General features: G+C 44.1%; 1 protein-coding gene across 4 annotated transcripts in view; it reads right to left on the reverse strand.

Annotated features, from left to right (window-relative positions):
- LOC311112157 (plectin-like) overlaps positions 1-19,061 on the reverse strand; it is a 160,224-nt gene that overhangs the window by 21,507 nt on the left and 119,656 nt on the right. For all 4 annotated transcript variants that reach the window (XM_084155134.1, XM_084155135.1, XM_084155136.1 and 1 more), the window contains 18 exons: positions 16,960-17,126; positions 12,508-12,623; positions 11,764-11,864; positions 10,630-10,749; positions 8,808-8,903; positions 8,480-8,607; positions 5,958-6,051; positions 4,895-5,049; positions 4,334-4,655; positions 4,002-4,079; positions 3,677-3,838; positions 3,361-3,465; positions 3,024-3,119; positions 2,754-2,879; positions 2,277-2,429; positions 1,829-1,986; positions 1,437-1,563; positions 551-734 (listed from right to left, as the gene is read on the reverse strand). In XM_084155134.1, the coding sequence (XP_084011260.1) occupies positions 551-734; positions 1,437-1,563; positions 1,829-1,986; positions 2,277-2,429; positions 2,754-2,879; positions 3,024-3,119; positions 3,361-3,465; positions 3,677-3,838; positions 4,002-4,079; positions 4,334-4,655; positions 4,895-5,049; positions 5,958-6,051; positions 8,480-8,607; positions 8,808-8,903; positions 10,630-10,749; positions 11,764-11,864; positions 12,508-12,623; positions 16,960-17,126 (2,488 nt within the window). The remainder of the gene's footprint in view (positions 1-550; positions 735-1,436; positions 1,564-1,828; positions 1,987-2,276; positions 2,430-2,753; positions 2,880-3,023; positions 3,120-3,360; positions 3,466-3,676; positions 3,839-4,001; positions 4,080-4,333; positions 4,656-4,894; positions 5,050-5,957; positions 6,052-8,479; positions 8,608-8,807; positions 8,904-10,629; positions 10,750-11,763; positions 11,865-12,507; positions 12,624-16,959; positions 17,127-19,061) is intronic.

The following is a 19,061-nucleotide window of genomic DNA, read 5'->3' on the forward strand; positions in this document are numbered from 1 at the left end:
GTAAGAGCTAGCGAAAGCATTGCTATCAATGTGAACACTGTAAAAGTCGATGGGGGTGGAGTGATGAAAACAACAGAATCGTTCATTTTTGAACATCCCAACCATTCATAGTTCAAAAGCATGGCGGTTCACTGGTGCCTGTGTGAGCTATAGCTTGGCGTGACACACTCACCTTTCGCTTTAACCACTCGCCCTGAAAGGTGAATTTGACAGTTACCCAATGTTGCTGAACCGGTGTACAGTATCACGCCTTTCACCCCTGACTACACACATCCACTGTATAAAATACTGTTTGCTGTTGGTACTCAGAGAAGGAGAGTAGATGCCACCCTTACTGAGATCAAAACTTTATTTTACAGCCCGCTGTTTATTAGGTAATTACTTATAAATGTTTTGTCAAACCAGGTAGTCACCAAACCAGAAAGTACCCACTAATACCCCATTAGTTTCTTAATTAATACCAGGTAAACACCAGGTAAATACCAGGCTGTAAAATAAAGGGTTACAGAGGTGTGTTGTGTTTGTTCATGAGTATGTAGGTGTAACTGACCTTTCTCCACAGAGCGCAGAAGGTTGTCGTAGTACTGTGTGGTCTTAGTGTAGTCGCCCTCGATCTGCATACGGTCGTCTGGACCAAACAGCTGGGAGTCCTGACTGTCACGCATGAAGTCCTGGTAGTGAAGCTCCAGGTTCCTCATAATCAGCCTGTACTCCTCCACCTTCATGGTCTTAAACTATAGAGGGGAGGGAGGGGAGGGAGAAAGAGCGAGAGAGAGAAGAAGAGGGAGAAGGAGAGAGGTGGAAAAAGAGGGAGAAGGGGAGAAGGGAGAGGTGGAATAAGGAGAGAGGTAAATAGTCAATCTAAAACATGTTAATCATTTCAAAACCTCCTCCTTGTGAGAGGAATCTATCAGAATTGCCTGTCAATCTGTCACTGTCATTCAGTCCATGTACCCTGCTTGTATCACAACCTGTTTTAGGCGGTTACATTTGATAAAATGTAAATCTACTGTACAATCAAGGCTTTTAGTTTCTTTGTTATGTAATACAAACAAGCTTTGGTAGACACTGCTCATTACTGTGGTAACAGTGTAAGAACTTTCCCCGCCAATAATTCAATTTGGAAACCCATGAGGTTTTCTAACTCAATAAAACACTTCTCCATGTTTACATGGTCTGCTCTATAAATAACAGAGCTCGAGACTCAACCTCACCCTAAAGCAACAAAGTTATGGGAAATCTCCCCGTTCGATTCAGTACACTTACATTAACACAAACAGGGTGACCACTTGACTTCCTCTCACAGGGTCACTGATTGACTGTCTGTGAGGATCACGTCTAACTTAAAATAGTGCAAGTCTAAGCTTAAAAAAAAACTATTCTAATTACTATATATCTTTCTCAGTTTTCTCAAGATAAAGATGACCAGTGTTTACCATGGTGATGTTCCAGGTACGTATCTGTGTGATGTCTCTCATCAGGTACTGCCAGGACAGCATGCTCTTCATGTTCATATGCATTCTCTGCCACAGGATCAGCATCGACTGGTGACCAGAGTCCAGGCTGAGGTAGGAGACAGAGAGAGAAGGAAGTTTTACTGTACTGTAAAACAAATATAACTAGGGCCCAGAGTTTTTCATGGTTAGGTAAAAAAAAAAAACAGCCTGGTTCCAGATCTGTTTGTGTCATCTTGCCAACTCCTATGGTCATTGTCACCGAAGACAGCACAAACAGATCTGGGACGAGACTATGGAAAAAACCCTGGCTCTACGTATTCCAAATGTGATTTATTGATGGAGAGCACTGTGTATTGATGTAAGAGCCTCACCTGGACACACTGTCCATAGCCTCCTTGTTGACAGGTGGAACCAGGAAACAGACTGAAGGCACCACCGCCTCAATGCCTGAGCGGTTCAGGACCTTCCACTTGTTGGGCTGTGGAGAGTTGTTGATGAGAGCACACTCCTCTCCCTTATGGACGGTGATCTGCACAGAGAAGGAGTATATGAGAATTGGTTATCCCACTGGCTATAAGGTGAATGCACCAATTTGTAAGTCGCTCTGGATAATGACGTAAATGTAAATGTAAGTTACAGTCCATGGATGAATGGATGGATGGCTACACCAGCATGAATGAATGAACCAGGATGAATGAATGAACAAACAAATTAATGAACAAATGAATGAAAAGTAAGCCTCTGATGCCTCTACATAGGTAGAGAGTTATTCCTACACCAGGTACCTTCAAAAGGTGATGATAAGGATGATGCGCTTACCTCCATCTGTTTGAAGTCACACACGGCCTGGATGGGCAGTTTGCCCTTGATGGACATGGTGGGGTTACGGGGCTTCAGCTGGATTATGGTCTTGGCTCTCTTGTTCAGGCCGGCCACGTGAGTCTTAAACTCATTCAGCTGCTCCTTCTCCTCCTGGTGAAGAAGGGAAATAATTCAACATCTCCAGAAACAGACGGAACAAAAAGATAAGAGAGTGCTGGTCTGCTTTCTCTGCATTTGAGCCACTACAGTTCTGCCTATTACGAGGGCCCATATTCATAAAGTGTCTCAGAGTAGGAGTACTGATCTCGGATCATGTACCCCCTTTCCATTAATTATATATATAAAAACATACCTGATTTTAGATCAGCAGTCCTACTTTTACGATTTATGAATATGGGTCGAGAGCTAGGTGACCTCATGTTTTATGTGAGTACAAGCATCCATAGACAGTCCAACGTGTAGTAGGTTCAATACCACAGCATCCTGCAGCAGGTCCTCTAGTCGCGTGGCGGTAGTGGAGCGATCACAGCTGTACTTCTTCTTTATCGTCTCCTGCATCTTCTTCATCCTCTCCTCAGCCTCTTTCACGTCCGAAAAGAACTGTGAAGAAGCACAAGAGGATAAGGCCACGTGTATTGAACAATCAGTGAGAACATCAACAATTGGGTTCGGAACTATTCCTCATAGGACCATGCAGGTTTATGAGCCATTCTCTATTTTGAAAATTATTCTGAGCATCCAAACCTGGTAGTAAGCTGTATTCTCTTTGAGGTGAGCCTCGATGCAACAACACAGCTGGAGGATCCAGCTCCACTGAGTCTGCAGGGCTGCTGTGAAGGCCTGGAAATGAAAGGGGGACAAGAGTTGGGCAAAACAGGGTTGTGTTCACTAGGCACCAAACGGAGGAAAACAGACTGAAAAAGGGAGGGACTACCTGAACTTGTCCAATAAGACATGCTTGTTTTCATTTTCAGTTGCAAAACTGTCTACTACGGTGTGCAGTTCTGTGTACTAATGCATACCGTCCAGGTTTACCCTGTTATTGCATATGGAGACCACTAGGGGGTAGTGTGGTGCTCACCTCCACTGTCTTCTTGCCAGGGTGACCCTCCTTCAGCAGCTTGTCTCCTATGGCCTGGATGTCGTTGACCTTTTTCTCTCTCAGCTCCAGCTCACGCATCAGACCCTGCAGAATGAAGATGAGCTATCAATGAGCTATCAACAGCCTTACATTCAGATAAACACTACTCCAGAGTTTGGAAATACTGTATGATCTTTCAATATTTTTCTATGCTTCCAGAAAATGTGCACTTGAACAACCAAGCTGTCTTAACAGCATTTCTGATATATATTTTCATGTTATGTATATGGTTTTCTGAGTGGGCGGTCAGACCTACCGAGTAGTTGTCTTTCCTGGCGGTCATGTTGGTGTTGCGGTCGCTCCAGTCGTAGCTGACCTCCTCCTCCTCTTTGTCGTTGAGCCACATCAGCTCCTTGGTTGCGGCGCTGACGAACACATAGAGCGAGTCCAGGTTACGCAGACGAGATTTGGAGGAGTTCTGGGAGAGAGCGGTGAAACAGGGAAGATTTAATTACATACTGTATGTGTGCATTTATGAGAATACAATTATTACCAGTCCTGGTGGTAGCTGACCATTACGGCATTTTCCCCAAAATATATTACATTTAACCCAAAAGAATGCTTCTGAATAAAGATCTTACCAGCAGCTTGGCATACTGAAGGTCCAGTTTGCCCAGGTATTGACTGTACGTCCCCTTACTGATTGGGGATAGCTGGTTCTGAGGGACACAAGAGACACACAGGCAACATCAATGTAATGTCATAGTCAGATAGAGAGGATCTAGCACTTGAGGATGGTAATGAACATATGTAATGTCTCCATTCCCTCAGATCGAATACAAAATACATGACGTAAACTCATTCAAAGTGATATGGAAATACTGTATATGGAGATATGGAGAGTCTATGAAACCAAATTATTATAACACCCCACTAAAACATATTTCACCTTTGCCCCTTTAAGGTCTAGTACCTCGTCAGCCTTGGCCCGTTCGATCTTGGCGCGGAAGTCCTCCACGGTCTGGTGCAGGCCCCGGTGGCTGCCCAGCTGAGACTCCACGGTGGGCAGGTCCGTGCCCCACTCGGACTCGTCAATCCGCCTCTGACTCTCCTCCACCCATGTCAGCAGGTCCTGGGCGTAGCGCAGGGTCACCTCGTCCAGCTCGGGACGCAACCTGGTGGAGGACTGCTGGATGGTCTGGGTCTTCATCATCTGGGTGGTCGTCACCTGTGACTTGAGACGCAGGTTGTAATCGGTGCGCAGGTTCACCAGACGCTCGTGAAGGCGGTATACCCTGCGGGAACAACACGCATAAGTGTTCTGTCCTGTAACACATTTCTTCAATTAAATGACTATGGTCATGCAACAGTGTTCATGACTAGAGGGGGAGGGGATATAATTAATAATTTAGAGAAAATATTTTTTATACTGTCAAAGCAAATCGTTGTAATCGACCAATGTATATAATAGAATCGAAATTGAAAATAGATACTTTACTATCCATTTTGTGAGAAACTGAAATGTCCAACTCACCTGCGGTACATCTGCTCGGCCTGCAGGTGGCGCCCATCTTTGAGCAGCTGCACGTCATTGAAGAGCAGGCGGATCATGCCGTCTGCCTTGTCCAGGTCCCTCTCCACCTCGGCAGTGTGCTGAGCCGGCTTCCCTGCACTCAGGAGACGGATGTCCTAGAGGGAGGAGGGCATACCATTATTAAATGTCAATAACCTATGAGCTTTCCACAACTCCGGGGGGGGGTTCTATGATTGACAGACAAGTAATGCTTGCTCCACTTTAAGGATTTCATGGCTTTCCAAAGTTGTTGGAGATAGTTAGCATTTTAATTTTGTTATCTGAGACTGTACTTATACAGCCCACCTCACGCTGTTTTATGACAGGAGAGGGAAAACCATTCTGATTGGAGCATTTTCACTGGTGATGACTGGACACATTGGTTTTGAATGAGGTAGTAAACAGACAGCTAATGATTTTCTAACTGGAGCATATGACTTGCCGGTATGAGTCATTTGACCCAATCACTAGCCTATAGCAACTTTGCATAATTGAGGACAATGGCTGTCCTTAGTTCCCCCAGCTCCAGCCCCAGTCCCCAGCCTTAGCCCCAGCCTCAGCCCCAGTCCCAGCCCCAGTCCCAGCCCCAGCCCCAGCCTCAGCCCCAGTCCCAGCCCCAGCCCCAGCCCCAGCCTCAGTCTCAGCCCCAGCCCCAGCCCCAGCCACAGTCCCAGCCCCAGCCCCAGCCCCAGCCCCAGCCTCAGTCCCAGCCCCAGTCCCAGCCCCAGTCCCAGCCCCAGCCCCAGCCCCAGCCCCAGTCCCAGCCCCAGCCCCAGCCCCAGTCCCAGCTCTAGCCTCAGTCTCAGCCCCAGCCACAGTCCCAGCCCCAGCCCCAGCCTCAGCCCCAGCCTCAGCCCCAGTCCCAGCCCCAGCCCCAGCCTCAGCCCCAGTCCCAGCCCCAGCCCCAGCCCCAGTCTCAGCCCCAGCCACAGCCCCAGCCACAGTCTCAGCCCCAGCCCCAGCCCCAGCCCCAGCCCCAGCCCCAGACTCACTGTACAGTCAGTGTTAGTGGTCCAAGACTCACCGTCTGCAGCAGGGTCTCCAGCTGGTTGAGCTGCTCCTCACACACACCCGACTCCATCTGGACTTTACCGACAATCCTCTGGAGTCTCTCTAGCCTGGGGGAAGAAAAGAGGAGCATTAACACTGATCTGGACAAAACAGTTTTTTCCCCAATGGTTTTTAGCAATGTACCAGGTCAGGATCAACACTGAACTTCTATACCATGCTAAAAGTGAATGAATCAATAGAAAAAACAAAAACAACACTGTTTTATGTCACGATTAAGAATATCAAGTACAAAATATAACAAATTCCTTGCTTGGCCACAGCTAAAAACTTAATAACATAATAACACAATAACAACAACAGCACAATCAATGAAAGTCCAGAACAAGACACTTACGGCCTCTTTGAACGCAGCAGGTACTCTAATCTATAAGGGTCAGTCACAAATGCCATACTCTAGTCCCTATCCTCTCCCTTTTAAAGTCCCAGGTAGAGAGGTGGCTCTCCTTAACACAGTCCCATAGTGTCATGGGAATTCTCTCCCATCTTGGCAGGCAGTGGTGGGGTTGAATGGGACAACAAATGTCTGCTGCGCTCTGTAAGGCAAATTTCTGCTGAGCTGGATCAGCCATTCCTCATCCCAGTCCCATGAATAAGACAGCCCAGATAGAGCGCTGCCCAATCTGATGAACTTAGTTGAAACTAGTAAACTAGGACTGCCCATTCTACTGAACATGGACCCAGCAAACAAGTCTTATGACAGTGGACCAGCCCAATTTAAGACAACTTGCAACACAACACCACTCTAGCTATCTAGCCTGTTGATATTGATAACATCGGTATTTGATGTCTTGTGACAGATAATCATATCTGATTAAGGTACAAGAATGCATTTTGTAAAATTTAATCGCTCTGTACCGGACTTGCCCTTGTGAACAGAGGATGTATTTCATTGCAATCCCTTTATTGCAAAGGGAAAACATGATTTAATCATAACATCTTGCTGCATGCATCTGGATATGGAGTCTCCGAATTAGGGGAGATGGGTAATATAATTACTGTGCATTACTTAGCTTCAGATGTTGTTCTTGCTGCTGTTTAAACTGCACATGTAACTGACAAGGACATGGTCCGATAAATAGAATTGGCTTGATGAGAATCCATCTGTCACTTTCTGTGGCTATTATATGAATCATGATTCATTCACTGTAAGTAAATTGCACTAATCAACAGTCAGATATTCTAAACTATGCTTTGTGGCGCTACTTAATCAAAGAAACTAGTGGAAACTTCCATCTGAAGTCAAGACACATGAAGTCATCCCTGAAGACCTTAGAGAAATCAGTCAGGACAGTGTTCAAGCCCTTATGACATGGTAGATACCAAATCTCAGGTGTGCCAATGGCATTACTGTTCAAGAGGAGCTGGCAGTAGACAAACCACAGCCTTAACAAGGCTCCAGAGCAACTAAAGTAACACTAGGTTTAATAGACTAATGCAGTTAGTTATCCAGGGTGCTCTCACACAGACCAATGAATCAATGACCTGTCTTGTGTCGAACAATAACATATTCTTCCCAATTTGTAACATGAAGACCGAATTTTTTCAAACAAAACAGGCAGAAACTAACAAGGTCACTTGAAGAGAGTAGATAAATACTAAACAAAAATATAAACGCAACATGCAACAATTTAATTGATTTTACTGAGTTACTGTTCATACGAGGAAATCAGTCAATTTAAATAAATTCATTAGGCCCTAATCTATCTGTTGGTCACAGATACCTTAAAAAAATAAATGTGCCTCACAATGGCCCTCAGGAACTCGTCATGGTATTTTTGTGCATTCAAATTGCCATTAATAAAATGCAATTGTGTGTGTTGTCTGTAGCATATGCCTGCCCATACCATAACCCCACCGCCACCATGGGGCACTCTGTTCACAACGTTGACATCAGCAAACCGCTCGCCCACACGACGCCATACACGTGGTCTGCGGTTGTGAGGCCGATTGAACGTACTGCCAAATTCTCTAAAATGATGTTGGAGGCGGCTTATGGTAAAGAAATTAACATTTAAGTCTCTGGCAACAGCTCTGGTGGACATTCCTGCAGTCAGCATGCCAATTGCACACTCCCTCAAAACTTGAGACATCTGTGGCATTGTGTTTTGTGACAAAACTGCACATTGTAGAGTGGCCTTTTATTGTCCCCATGCACAAGGTGCACCTGTGTAATGATCATGGTGTTTAATCAGATTCTTAATATGCCACACCTGTTAGGTGGATGGATTATCTTGGCATCCCCACTAACAGGGATGGAAACTAACTTGTGCACAACATTTGAGAGAAATATGTTTTTTGTGCGTATGGAACATTTCTGGGATCTTTTATTTCAGCTCATGAAACATGGGACCAATACTTTACATGTTGCGTTTATATTTTTGTTCAGTGTAGATCCAGATGAGGATTGATGGAATCGTGGAATCAGGAATAATATGGCCAGACATTGATATCCACTACACAGCTTCACTCACTCACCTCTCAAACTCTGTCCTGAGCAGTCGTTCTCTCTCTAGGATGGCCACATGCAGACGGCCCCATTCCTTCTCCACATCAATGGGGTGGTAGCCTGGAGGAACCTTGACCTGACCAGTATGCACTGCACTCTGTAGAGGGGGTGGGGTAAAATCATAGCCACAAATCAAACAACCATCTTTATCTATCTATATCAATCTATCAAAAATAGAGTAGAGTATAATGGAATGGGATACAATAGAGTATAATAAAATGTAATATAATTAATTGAATAGACTAGAATGCAAATAGCATAGAAAATAATAGAATAGAAGCTCTGTGCATGGCTAACCTCAAAGGACTGGTAGATGAGTTTGGAACGGTGCTTGTCGGCCTCCTTTGCAGGCAGTTCGGTCTCTTTGAACTTCAAGAACTGACGCCACAGAATCTGAAAGCGAGAGAGACAGGATGAAGGAGAACATTTTCTTAACGTTCTCGAACGGTAACAAGGGGACATTTTTATATATATATATATATATATATATATATTTAAAAAAAGAATGTGCAGTTTTACAGGGTCAGCTATAGTAGTATGGCGCCCCTGGAGCAAATAATTGTTAAGTGCCTTGCTCAAGGACACGTCAGCAGATTTTTCACATTGTCGGCTCAGGTATTTGAACCAGCAACCTTTCAGTTCCTGGCCCAACGCACTAACCGCTAGGCTACCTACCTTATTAGCTTGTGAATCAATCCATCCTACTCTTGCTTCCTTTTTAAAAGCTACATAGCACTAAACATTGTTGAGGGCAATTCTATTTCAAGACAGTCAATTCATAAAGTAAACTGAAATTCCATTTGAAATGGAATTGACCCCAAACACGACACTTAGCAGTACTTGTAGTGTGAAACTACAGCTCTTGATGAGTTCGTTGACATGTTTACATTCTTACAGTGGGCATTACTTGAGAAAGGATTGTAACCTTGTAACTTTTAAAAATGGGATTATCTAAATCCAATATGGTACTAGATCAATAATGTGGCTAACCTGATTGTTTGGGAAGGTGTCAAAATAAAGACTCAAGCAAACACAGATGTGGGGTGTTTAAAAGTGTACATAGAAAAGTCAGATGCCTTATTAGAAGACACAGATGGTGTAAAAACAAACAGAGACTTCTCGAGATACTGCTTTTGTCTGTATTTTTGGGAACCATTTTCTAGGAAGAGAGATCTTGGAACTAGACTATCTTGAAGCACAATATACCCAGCCTTGTACTGCTCATTCTGATAATACCATTACATCTGATGAAAAGGAGGTGTGAGCACGTTAAACACATATAATAGGTGTTCGAGTTGATAAAGGACATTTGACACAGAAGTGCGTCCTCCTCCGTTTTACTCTACAATTCCTTTGTATGTACTGTACAAGATTTGGAAACTGATTACAGCAACTGATAGGTTAATGAATGTTATATACATTATTCAATAGGAGGACTGAGCTGACCTAGCCTGTATCTGACAGTCCTCTTTGTCTCCACAGAGAAAGTTTCAGGCACACAACGTTTTACGATCCAGAGCTAGCCAGGGAATGGGGAGGGGCAGTACGGAAGATTCCACCGAGGATTAGGTAGAATAATGTGTGCTTTCAGGTCTGCTTTTCTCTCTGCAACCCACCCAGACGCCACACAATGCCATACACAAGACAATGCAATCTCTAGACTGGACACATACTGTAAATGTTTGACGTGGTATCGAATGGCAGAGCTACCTGCTTGGTCATTATGACTTAACTATTTAACGACCACGCAACTCATGAGTGCATGAGTTCTGTTGATGTATGTATGCATCCATATCAGTAAGAGCTCAGAGAAATGAATCTCCAGAACGATTTGAGCATGTAAGGCATCTCTGAATAGGCATAGTCATGGTAAGAGAAAATAAATGAAGGTGTGTGTGGAGAAATTGTATAAACATAATTCACAGCAACAAAACAAAATGCCTTAGCTACAGACCCGATATGTGAAAATGTATAGACACAGAAACAGTATTTTCAGTAGCCAAGTTACAGTATACACGCTCCCATGTCTAGCAATAATACTTTATGTGACTAGCCACAAGTTGCATTCCAATCCCAGTCACAACGGCGCTCCTAATATCTGTTCAGGTAGGAGACTCACCTCTATCTCCTCATAGCTGCCTGGGAACCTCCTCTCCCCGAAGATAACGACATGGTGGCTTATCCACTGCCGAATGATAGTGACCAGCTCATAGTACTCTGTCCAGCGCAGCTCCAGCTCCTGTAGCACAGACACAGCAGAAAACAGCAGACAATAGCAGGGTTTAACAACACACGGCAAGACCCTTCTCCTGGAGAGCCATGATAACTCGCCTGCTCACACACCACCCTCACTCAATTAGGTGTCAACAGGCCCAGCCTTGTGTGGCTGGACAGGGAGCAGAGAGTGAGTGAGTGAGTGAGTGAGTGAGTGAGTGAGTGAGTGAGTGAGTGAGTGAGTGAGTGAGTGAGTGAGTGAGTGAGTGAGTGAGTGAGTGAGTGAGTGAGTGAGGTCTCGTTGACAATATTGATTATTATTATTATTTTAATAATGTTAATATTATAAATGTATCACTTAATCTCCAAAGTACGCTTTGGCAATATGTACATTGTTACATCATGCCAATAAAGCAAATTGAATTGGAGAGAGAGAGAGAGAGAGAGAGAGAGAGAGAGAGAGAGAGAGAGAGAGAGAGAGAGAAGATAATGTAGTGTGTGTGTGTGTGTGTGTGTGTGTATGTGCATTTGTACACGCATGTGCAATAAACAAAAGTTCCCTCCTTTACTCACTTTCAGTATATCTTTAGTTATCATTGGAGTACAAATGGCACTCTAAAATCAATACAGTACACCATTCTGCTTTTCCAACAGGTCTCTTCTGTGTGCTGTGATCATACCGTGGTGTAAGAGGGTGTTTATTGGGTAGAAAGTACTTTGAAGTAAACACAGAAGGTTGCTAATTTCCTGCAGCTCTATTTAGGATCACAGGACTTTTATTGCAGTTCCAACCTGAAGCGACTCTGGATGTCAGTGTCATAAACAAAACAATTACATGTTCTGACTGTCACAAGCCTGTGTAATCCGGGGGTCCTCTGATTGAACTCTCATTGAAAGTAGGATTGAATGCAATAACAGCGGCTTAGCCTGCCCTTTTGAATTTATCAATCGGAGTCTCGGACGTGAAGTGTCCAGTTTGTGAGTATATCAGGTTTATTCAGAGATCCGTGGTGGTCAGAAATACACTTGAGTCACTCACGTTAGCCTGGATTCCATCCTGGACATCCCGGGGCATGGCATCATACAGGGACGACACGTAGGTGATGATGGACTTCTCATCAGGGTGTTGCACGTCAACATCTGGGAAAATAATTGTGTGTTTATAGATTTTGTCACAGCAAAAGAGGAAGGGAGGTGCTGCAAATACCAAAAACTGAATTAAGTACTTCGAGGTGTTATTAGTTACTTTATAAATGTTTTAGGATGAGGACCTTTCATTGTATAACAAATAGTTAAGTGTACCCAATCATTAGTTGGTATGTGAAGATGTGTGTAAACATTAGTTAAACACTTAGATCATGTTCATGGTGGATTTGGAGAAAGGAGTAAGCTATCAACATTTTTGATTGGACACGGCTCATACAGTGCATCAGCACGGAAGGGTATGGTGGGGGGGGGGGGGGGGGGCTCTTCAAGTTCCATCTGGAGTCTCTCACCCCTGACTCTTCTTCCAATAAATATCAAAAGTACAAGGTTAGGTGGGACGTGGTCGGAGAACTTGATGTGCATTCACTAGGAACAAAACCGAAGTATGCAGAAGCAAACAGAACAAAATGGGGAGGGAATTTGACCAAAATAAACTATTGTTTTAGTTGGAAAACGTTTTCTGTTGCGAAACGTTTTGCAACTCTTTGCTACAGTGTGCACTTATGATTACACCCCTGGTGTTGTGGTCAGCCATCATCACATGTACATGTACTGGAGCATCTCCATGCAGTCTTACCCTCTGGATCCAACAGGCGTGTCACGCCCATGTCTGTCTCTGCCACGTTGAAGGCGTACTCAAGGTTCTGCACGTTGGTCTGGCGGTACACCTTACTCATGTCAATGAGTCTAGGCCTGAGGAGACACAACCATGGGACATCAGTCATGTAAAGGCAGTGTAGACAGGTGAGGAGGGTATAAGGACTGGCCGGGCAGATACTGATCATTCCTACCTACATATCACTTGTCCTAAAAAATAAAATGCCACGTCTGTATGTCATAAATCTGTAGTGAACACCTGCCTCCCCTGGGGTGCTTGGCAGCTATATATGAAGGGAATGTTACATGGGGCTGCAGCAGACAACCAGGGCAGCCATATTTAAAATGAGATAAGCCCCTATCCCCGTTACTCTCATCTGCACCACGGAGAGGATAGTAAGTGAACAGAAAATAGGGAAACATTCAAATAATACTGTTACTCAAATTAAATTATTGACCAATGTAAACATTTAAAACATCTGTAACAAAAGTTCCCTCTCTAATTCGTTTTTCATTGCCTGCATTAGTAAAAATGTCACTGTTTAGAGCTTATTCTATCTTTTATGGCACAGTATACACATTCTCTCTTTACAATACGTTCACATTATTCTCATATACTCTGAAAGTAAAGCCCAAGACAAAATAACCGAGAAGCTTAGAGCAGATCCGTACAGCGATTTGACGTGAAGGGTGGAGCGGACAGCGTAGTAATCCCCAGGGCTTGTGGCTGATTCCAGGCACTGCACCTCCCTAAGAGAGAGTTGCTTCCGTGGCCTGGGGGGCCTCCCTTCTACCCTACTGGGGCTGACCAGCCTCCCCTCCCCTCCCTGGAGACTGCGGGGGCTCCAGTCCTGTCCCAGCCCTGTCCCCTGGCCCAGCTCCTGGTCCCCTGAGTGGGAGTCGCTGCTAGAGTGGGCCCCTGAGCTGTGGGAGCCCCAGGAGGAGCACTCTGAGGGGATATCGTCACACTGCATGACCACACGGTCTTCTAACGAGCTGATCAAGCCTGTGACCATGCTGGACGAGCTGCCAGTCCTCTTCCTGGACTTCATGGACAGCTTCCTCTTCAGACCCGACATCATGGTGCCTTCTGGGAGTTGTAGTCTCCCCAAAACGAAGAGAAAGCTGGCTAGATGTTTCGTAGTCTTCCAGTGGCAAGTGAAAATGTTGCACTTAACAGTGAACTTCCAATTCCAAAAGGCTTGCTGCTCCAACCATTTTAACAAGCTTCCTTGTGATTTTTTGGTGTTTGTTTGGGAAACAGCCGGGTCCAAGTTTGCAGAATGTGCAGATAAATCCCACCCGAGCACTGACGTCTTCAATAAGACGTCTTCACAATCTTCATGTTGAGTCTACAAAGAGTGCTCAACCCTCTCCGTGAGAGAAGAAACATCTCTGTACCACTAAGAGGCTAACTGCTGTCATCCCCTCTGAACAGACCTCCCAACCTCAGCCCTGTCTATCCAAAACAGCTCCCCCGATATCAACTGTAACTTTCACCAGTCCAAGGTAAGGTCCTTAGTTCCCAGTGTGACAACAACATTCAATCCTTCAAATAAGTGGTTAAAAAAGTGCAGCAAATTGGTGGATAGTGCCGACTGTAGGCTGTGCAAAAAGTAACTCTGCAGTGTTCGTCATTTGAGTAGGAGTGTTACATTGACACACCACCTCTCTCGTTATGAAAATAAATCAGCTACTAAATACACTGCCTTAGGTGACACTCAAAAATGAAAAAGTGTTCTCTCTATCTCCTTCTCGCTCTCTCTTAGCGAGAGCAGGGTGTAGCTGAACTTTGCAGGTACACGCACAGCTTTGATTGAACCTGCCCTGTGGGCCTCTCTTTCTTCCTTTAGTACCACGCCTTGCTGGGCATTTACCCATACTTCCCTCATCACATGTCCCTCTTTCAGTCGCTCTCATGTTCGGGCTAGGCCCCTTAGTTCCAGTGAAGGGAAACCTTAACGCTACAGCATACAATGACATTGTAGACAATTTTGTGCTTCCAACTTTGTGGCAACAGTTTGGGGAAGGCCCTTTCCGGTTTCAGCATGACAATGCCCCCGTGCACAAAGCACACTATTATTTACAGATAATGTGCCTGTCTCTGTGGCTTTTTAAGACATGTCTCCACTCATCCACTCCCATATTAATGTCTATATGTAACTGTATGCTTCAACAGTGACTAAAGCAGCTCTGAGGCCATTGTAATATTAACAGAAGGACTAATGCACTTAGAACTCATTTAGTCACTCCTCTAGTCCAGGGCTCCCTAGAAAAATAGATTCTTATGAAAGGATAAGTAAACAAACCCATCTTTCCCAATTCTACACCACCCAGGTGCCTCAGACAGCACCCTCTCCACCTGAATGGGCATTAGTGAGTCTAATAACATAATAATAACATCATATAAGTGCTGAAATCAGTGCCAGTACCTGTATCCATCTGAGACAACACCCACCTGTGGTATTCCAGGCCCAGGGCACTGACAAGTTCAAAGAAATGTCTTATTAGAGCTGCCTAAAACCTTTACGATCAAGTACGGCCAGGACAGGAGATTGAAGAACTACAGAGTTCGAATAAAAAGGTAATTTACCTCAGGACTAGTTAGAACTGAGAAATAAACACTACGTGGATCCACAATCTTAATTTATAAGACATGGGAAACTTTTCTCTCTTTTGTTGAAACTGAAACTTGTGTCTGATCATGTACCTGATAGTTTACATTTGTACTCATGTGTGTAGATATACACTACATGACCAAAAGTATGTGGACACCTGATCGTCGAACATCTCATTCCAAAATCATGGGCATTAATATGGAGTTGGTCCCCCCCTTTGCTGCTATAACAGCCTGCACTTTTCTGGGAAGGCTTTCCACTACATTTTGGAACATTGCTGTGGGCACTTGCTTCCATTCAGCCACAAGAGCATTAGTGAGGTCGGGCACTGATGTTGGGCGATTTGGCCTGGCTCGCAGTCGGTATTCCAATTCATCCCAAAGGTGTTCAGTTGGGTTGAGGTCAGGGCTCTGTGCAGGCCAGTCAAGTTCTTCCACACCAATCTCGACAAACCATTTCTGTATTGACCTCACTTTGTGCACGGAGGCATTGTCATGCTGAAATAGGTGAGTGTTGCAACCGAGGACAGACGATTTTTACGCGCTACGCGTTTCAGCACTCGGCGGTGCCGTTCTGTGACCTTGTGTGGCCTACCACTTCGCGGCTGAGCCGTTGTTGCTCCTAGACGTTTCCACTTCACAATAAAAGCACTTACAGTTGACCGGAGCAGCTCTAGCAGGGCAGACATTTGACAAACTGACTTGTTGGAAAGGTGGCATCCTATCACGGTGCCACGTTGAAAGTCACTGAGCTCTGCAGTAAGGCCATTTTACTGCCAATGTTTGTCTATGGAGATTGCATGGCTGTGTGCTCGATTTTATACACCTGTCAGTGACAGGTGTGGCTGAAATAGCCAAATCCACTAATTTGACGGGGTGTCCACATACTTTTGTAAATATTGTGTATATTATATATGATGTGAACGTCAGTACGAGGATACAAAGAAAATACATGAATTGAGGAATATTGCCCAGGGTGGATGGGGAGGGATTTGGACACATGGTATAAAAGAGAAAAAGACCACTATGAATTACTGGTATTTTAGATACTAAATGGTCAAGCAGCTAACTGTTTATATTGTACATTTGAAGCAGCTCTTCTACCAAGCATACCTACCAATGATTGTACCTATATATGACTATAATAATAATAATCATAATAATTTGAAGGACTAGTCAGAACTAGCAATGGCACACACTACAATTTGACATTTGACAATATGTCCCATTCCTGCCCAATCTGCTTCACATCAAATAAAACATAAGTGTGGTTCGGTGACGTGTCATAGCTTAGAACTACCAGAGACACTAGGACAAGAGAGATTAACACCTATTACTGCCACTTACTGTGGGTAATAACATGAGTGGGTACAGTCTACTGAGGGGTACATTTGGGGTAATCTTGTCATCTTTGGGGTAATCTCACCTTGATGAATAAACCTGAAATAGCTGGAGGTGAGGCTACATTTGGGGCGACAGCAGGGCTTATGTGTAACATTCTGATGTTACAATCCAAAGGTGTTCACCAGTATCTGAACATTAGGTGAAGTATAGTCACTTATGACAGACTTTACCCAAGATTTGGTTCTGGGAACTGAGATTAAATACTGTACATTTTACATTACGTATTGTGGCTTGGGGTGTCAATCACCAAAGTAATACACTAAAAATAATAACAATATATGCCATTTAGCAGCCCCTTTTTCCAATCATGCATGCATACATTCTATGTACCGGTGGACCCGGGAATCGAACCCGCTATCCTGGCATTACAAGCAGCATGTTCTATCAACTGAGCTACAGAGGACCACTTACTGGTGTTTGTGTATGACGGCGTTGAAAAGCTTGCCGTCCCTCCAGCTGGTGGTAAAGTTGTCACAGCGGATGCCCTGGTAGCCCTCCACCATGCGCTGGGACCACAGCAGCAGCTTCTCCTTGGCCGACATGTTGTCTGACTGGCCATTCACCTGGATGTCCGAGATCTAACAGGGGAGGATAGATACCGGGGTTAGACGGGGAGGAGGCAACACACTACCAGGGTTGGGGTCAATTCAATTTAAATTCGGTCAATTCCATTACATTTGGTCAATGCAGGATGTTAACTGAAATTGGATGAAAATGGCTTCTCAATGATGAGATTTGGAATTGAAAATTGAATTTCAGTTTACTTCCTGGATTGACTGAATTGATATGGAATTGACCCCAACCCTGCTTGTCGTGGTGGCAGAGGGAGATAGGCGGAAACAATGAAAATAAAATCAATTTGAGAAAATCAATTATGCATTGTAATGGATGGGGTTTGATTCAATCATATGCTATTCTGGCTCAGTCTGAATCACGTCTGTCCACCTCAATGATCTGTGGTGGAAAAAAATAATAAACATTGTTTTTCAGCCAGGGGAGGTAACTCTGTTATCAATAGTACAGATGTGACATCAAAGGGAACCACCAACTAGATCTCAATTCACAGGTCATTGGGTAGGTGGTAGGGATGGTCGGCCGAGACTGCTCCTGCTTTGGGTCTCAAGACACAACTTAGAACACTGTCGGGTCCAGTGTGGGAACACACAGCATTGGCTAATGTGGTAGGACTCTTTTTTCTATTTGGGCTGGGAGGGAAATGAGATGAGTCACAGTCACCAGAGGCTCAGAGGGTACTTTCTGTTCTTGCCAAAAGACCGCTCATTTACCAAATTCTCTGCCTACTGATCTCTTTCTGTAAGTGTGTGTGTGTGTGTGTGTGTCTGGTGTGTTCTCCTCGGGATCCAATCCACCCTTGATGGCCCCACCCTAAACCTCTCCCCTCTAAAGAAGAGGAAAATGCCTATGATGACTCACCAGGCTCCTGCTGTTTTGTTCCCTTCTGAGAAATGAGAGATACGCCATCTCTCTATCCAACCCAGTACATGGAGTACAGTAAACCAACGTACATGTAAATCATAACTAGAAGTTGAACTGATGTCTGTGCCCAGTGGGTATACCCTTTCTGCTCCTTTTTAACTGGCAGTGCCACGCATTCTTTAATCAAATAATGTAGTGTTACAGAAAGCCCATGTGTTGTTTCACAAAGGTTTTACAGCATAACATGGTTCAAATACTACTTGAAATAATTTCAAATACTTTACCTAGGCTTGATTGAGCTTGCCTGGCTTAATGGAACCAATAGTCAATGCTACCTTAGAAGAGGCTTGGAGAATAGTTTGCAGGACAAAATGTTCTTTCATTTCCTGAGCCTTCATCGGAACATGGGTCCCTCACAGACCTGGGTTCAAATACTATTTGACATCTTTCAAATACTTTTCATGTTTACTTAAGCCTTCCTGGAGTGCCAGATGGGCAGGGTATTGTATTGGTTCAAATAAGCCAGGCAAGCTCAATCAAGCCTAGCTAAAGTATTTGAAATTATTATTGAAATTGTGCAGTAAGACTGGTGTAGAGTATACCCACTGGGCACAGACGTCAGTTCAACTTCTAGTTTTGAAAGTTTACATTTGATTTAGTTGTCAACTAACGTGAATTCAACGTGAAATCAACAAAAAATGTCACCATGTTATTCGATTTTGGTTAAAAGTTGTGTGAAAAAAAGACTAAATTCCCTTACATTGATTACTTTTTGCAAATCCAATTAGTTATCCATGTTGATTCAATGTCATAACATAGCTTTTTTTGGGATTGAAATGACGTGGAAACAACGTTGATTCAACCAGTTTTTGCCCAGTGGGTAGGTTGTCAGTGAGTTATAGTTATGCCACTCCTTTCCCCTGGGATACATGGAAAGAGTGATTCACACAAATGCTATTGTACTGTAACACTTTATCAAGATGTTAAGGCTATTTAAGTGGCAGGGAAAGCTACATCATAAGATGACTTCCTTATTCTTTCCATGTTTCAAAATAACTCAATTAAAGCTTGATCAT

Source organism: Coregonus lavaretus (assembly GCF_964263955.1).
Source record: "Coregonus lavaretus genome assembly, chromosome: 3".
Taxonomy (NCBI): domain Eukaryota; kingdom Metazoa; phylum Chordata; class Actinopteri; order Salmoniformes; family Salmonidae; genus Coregonus; species Coregonus lavaretus.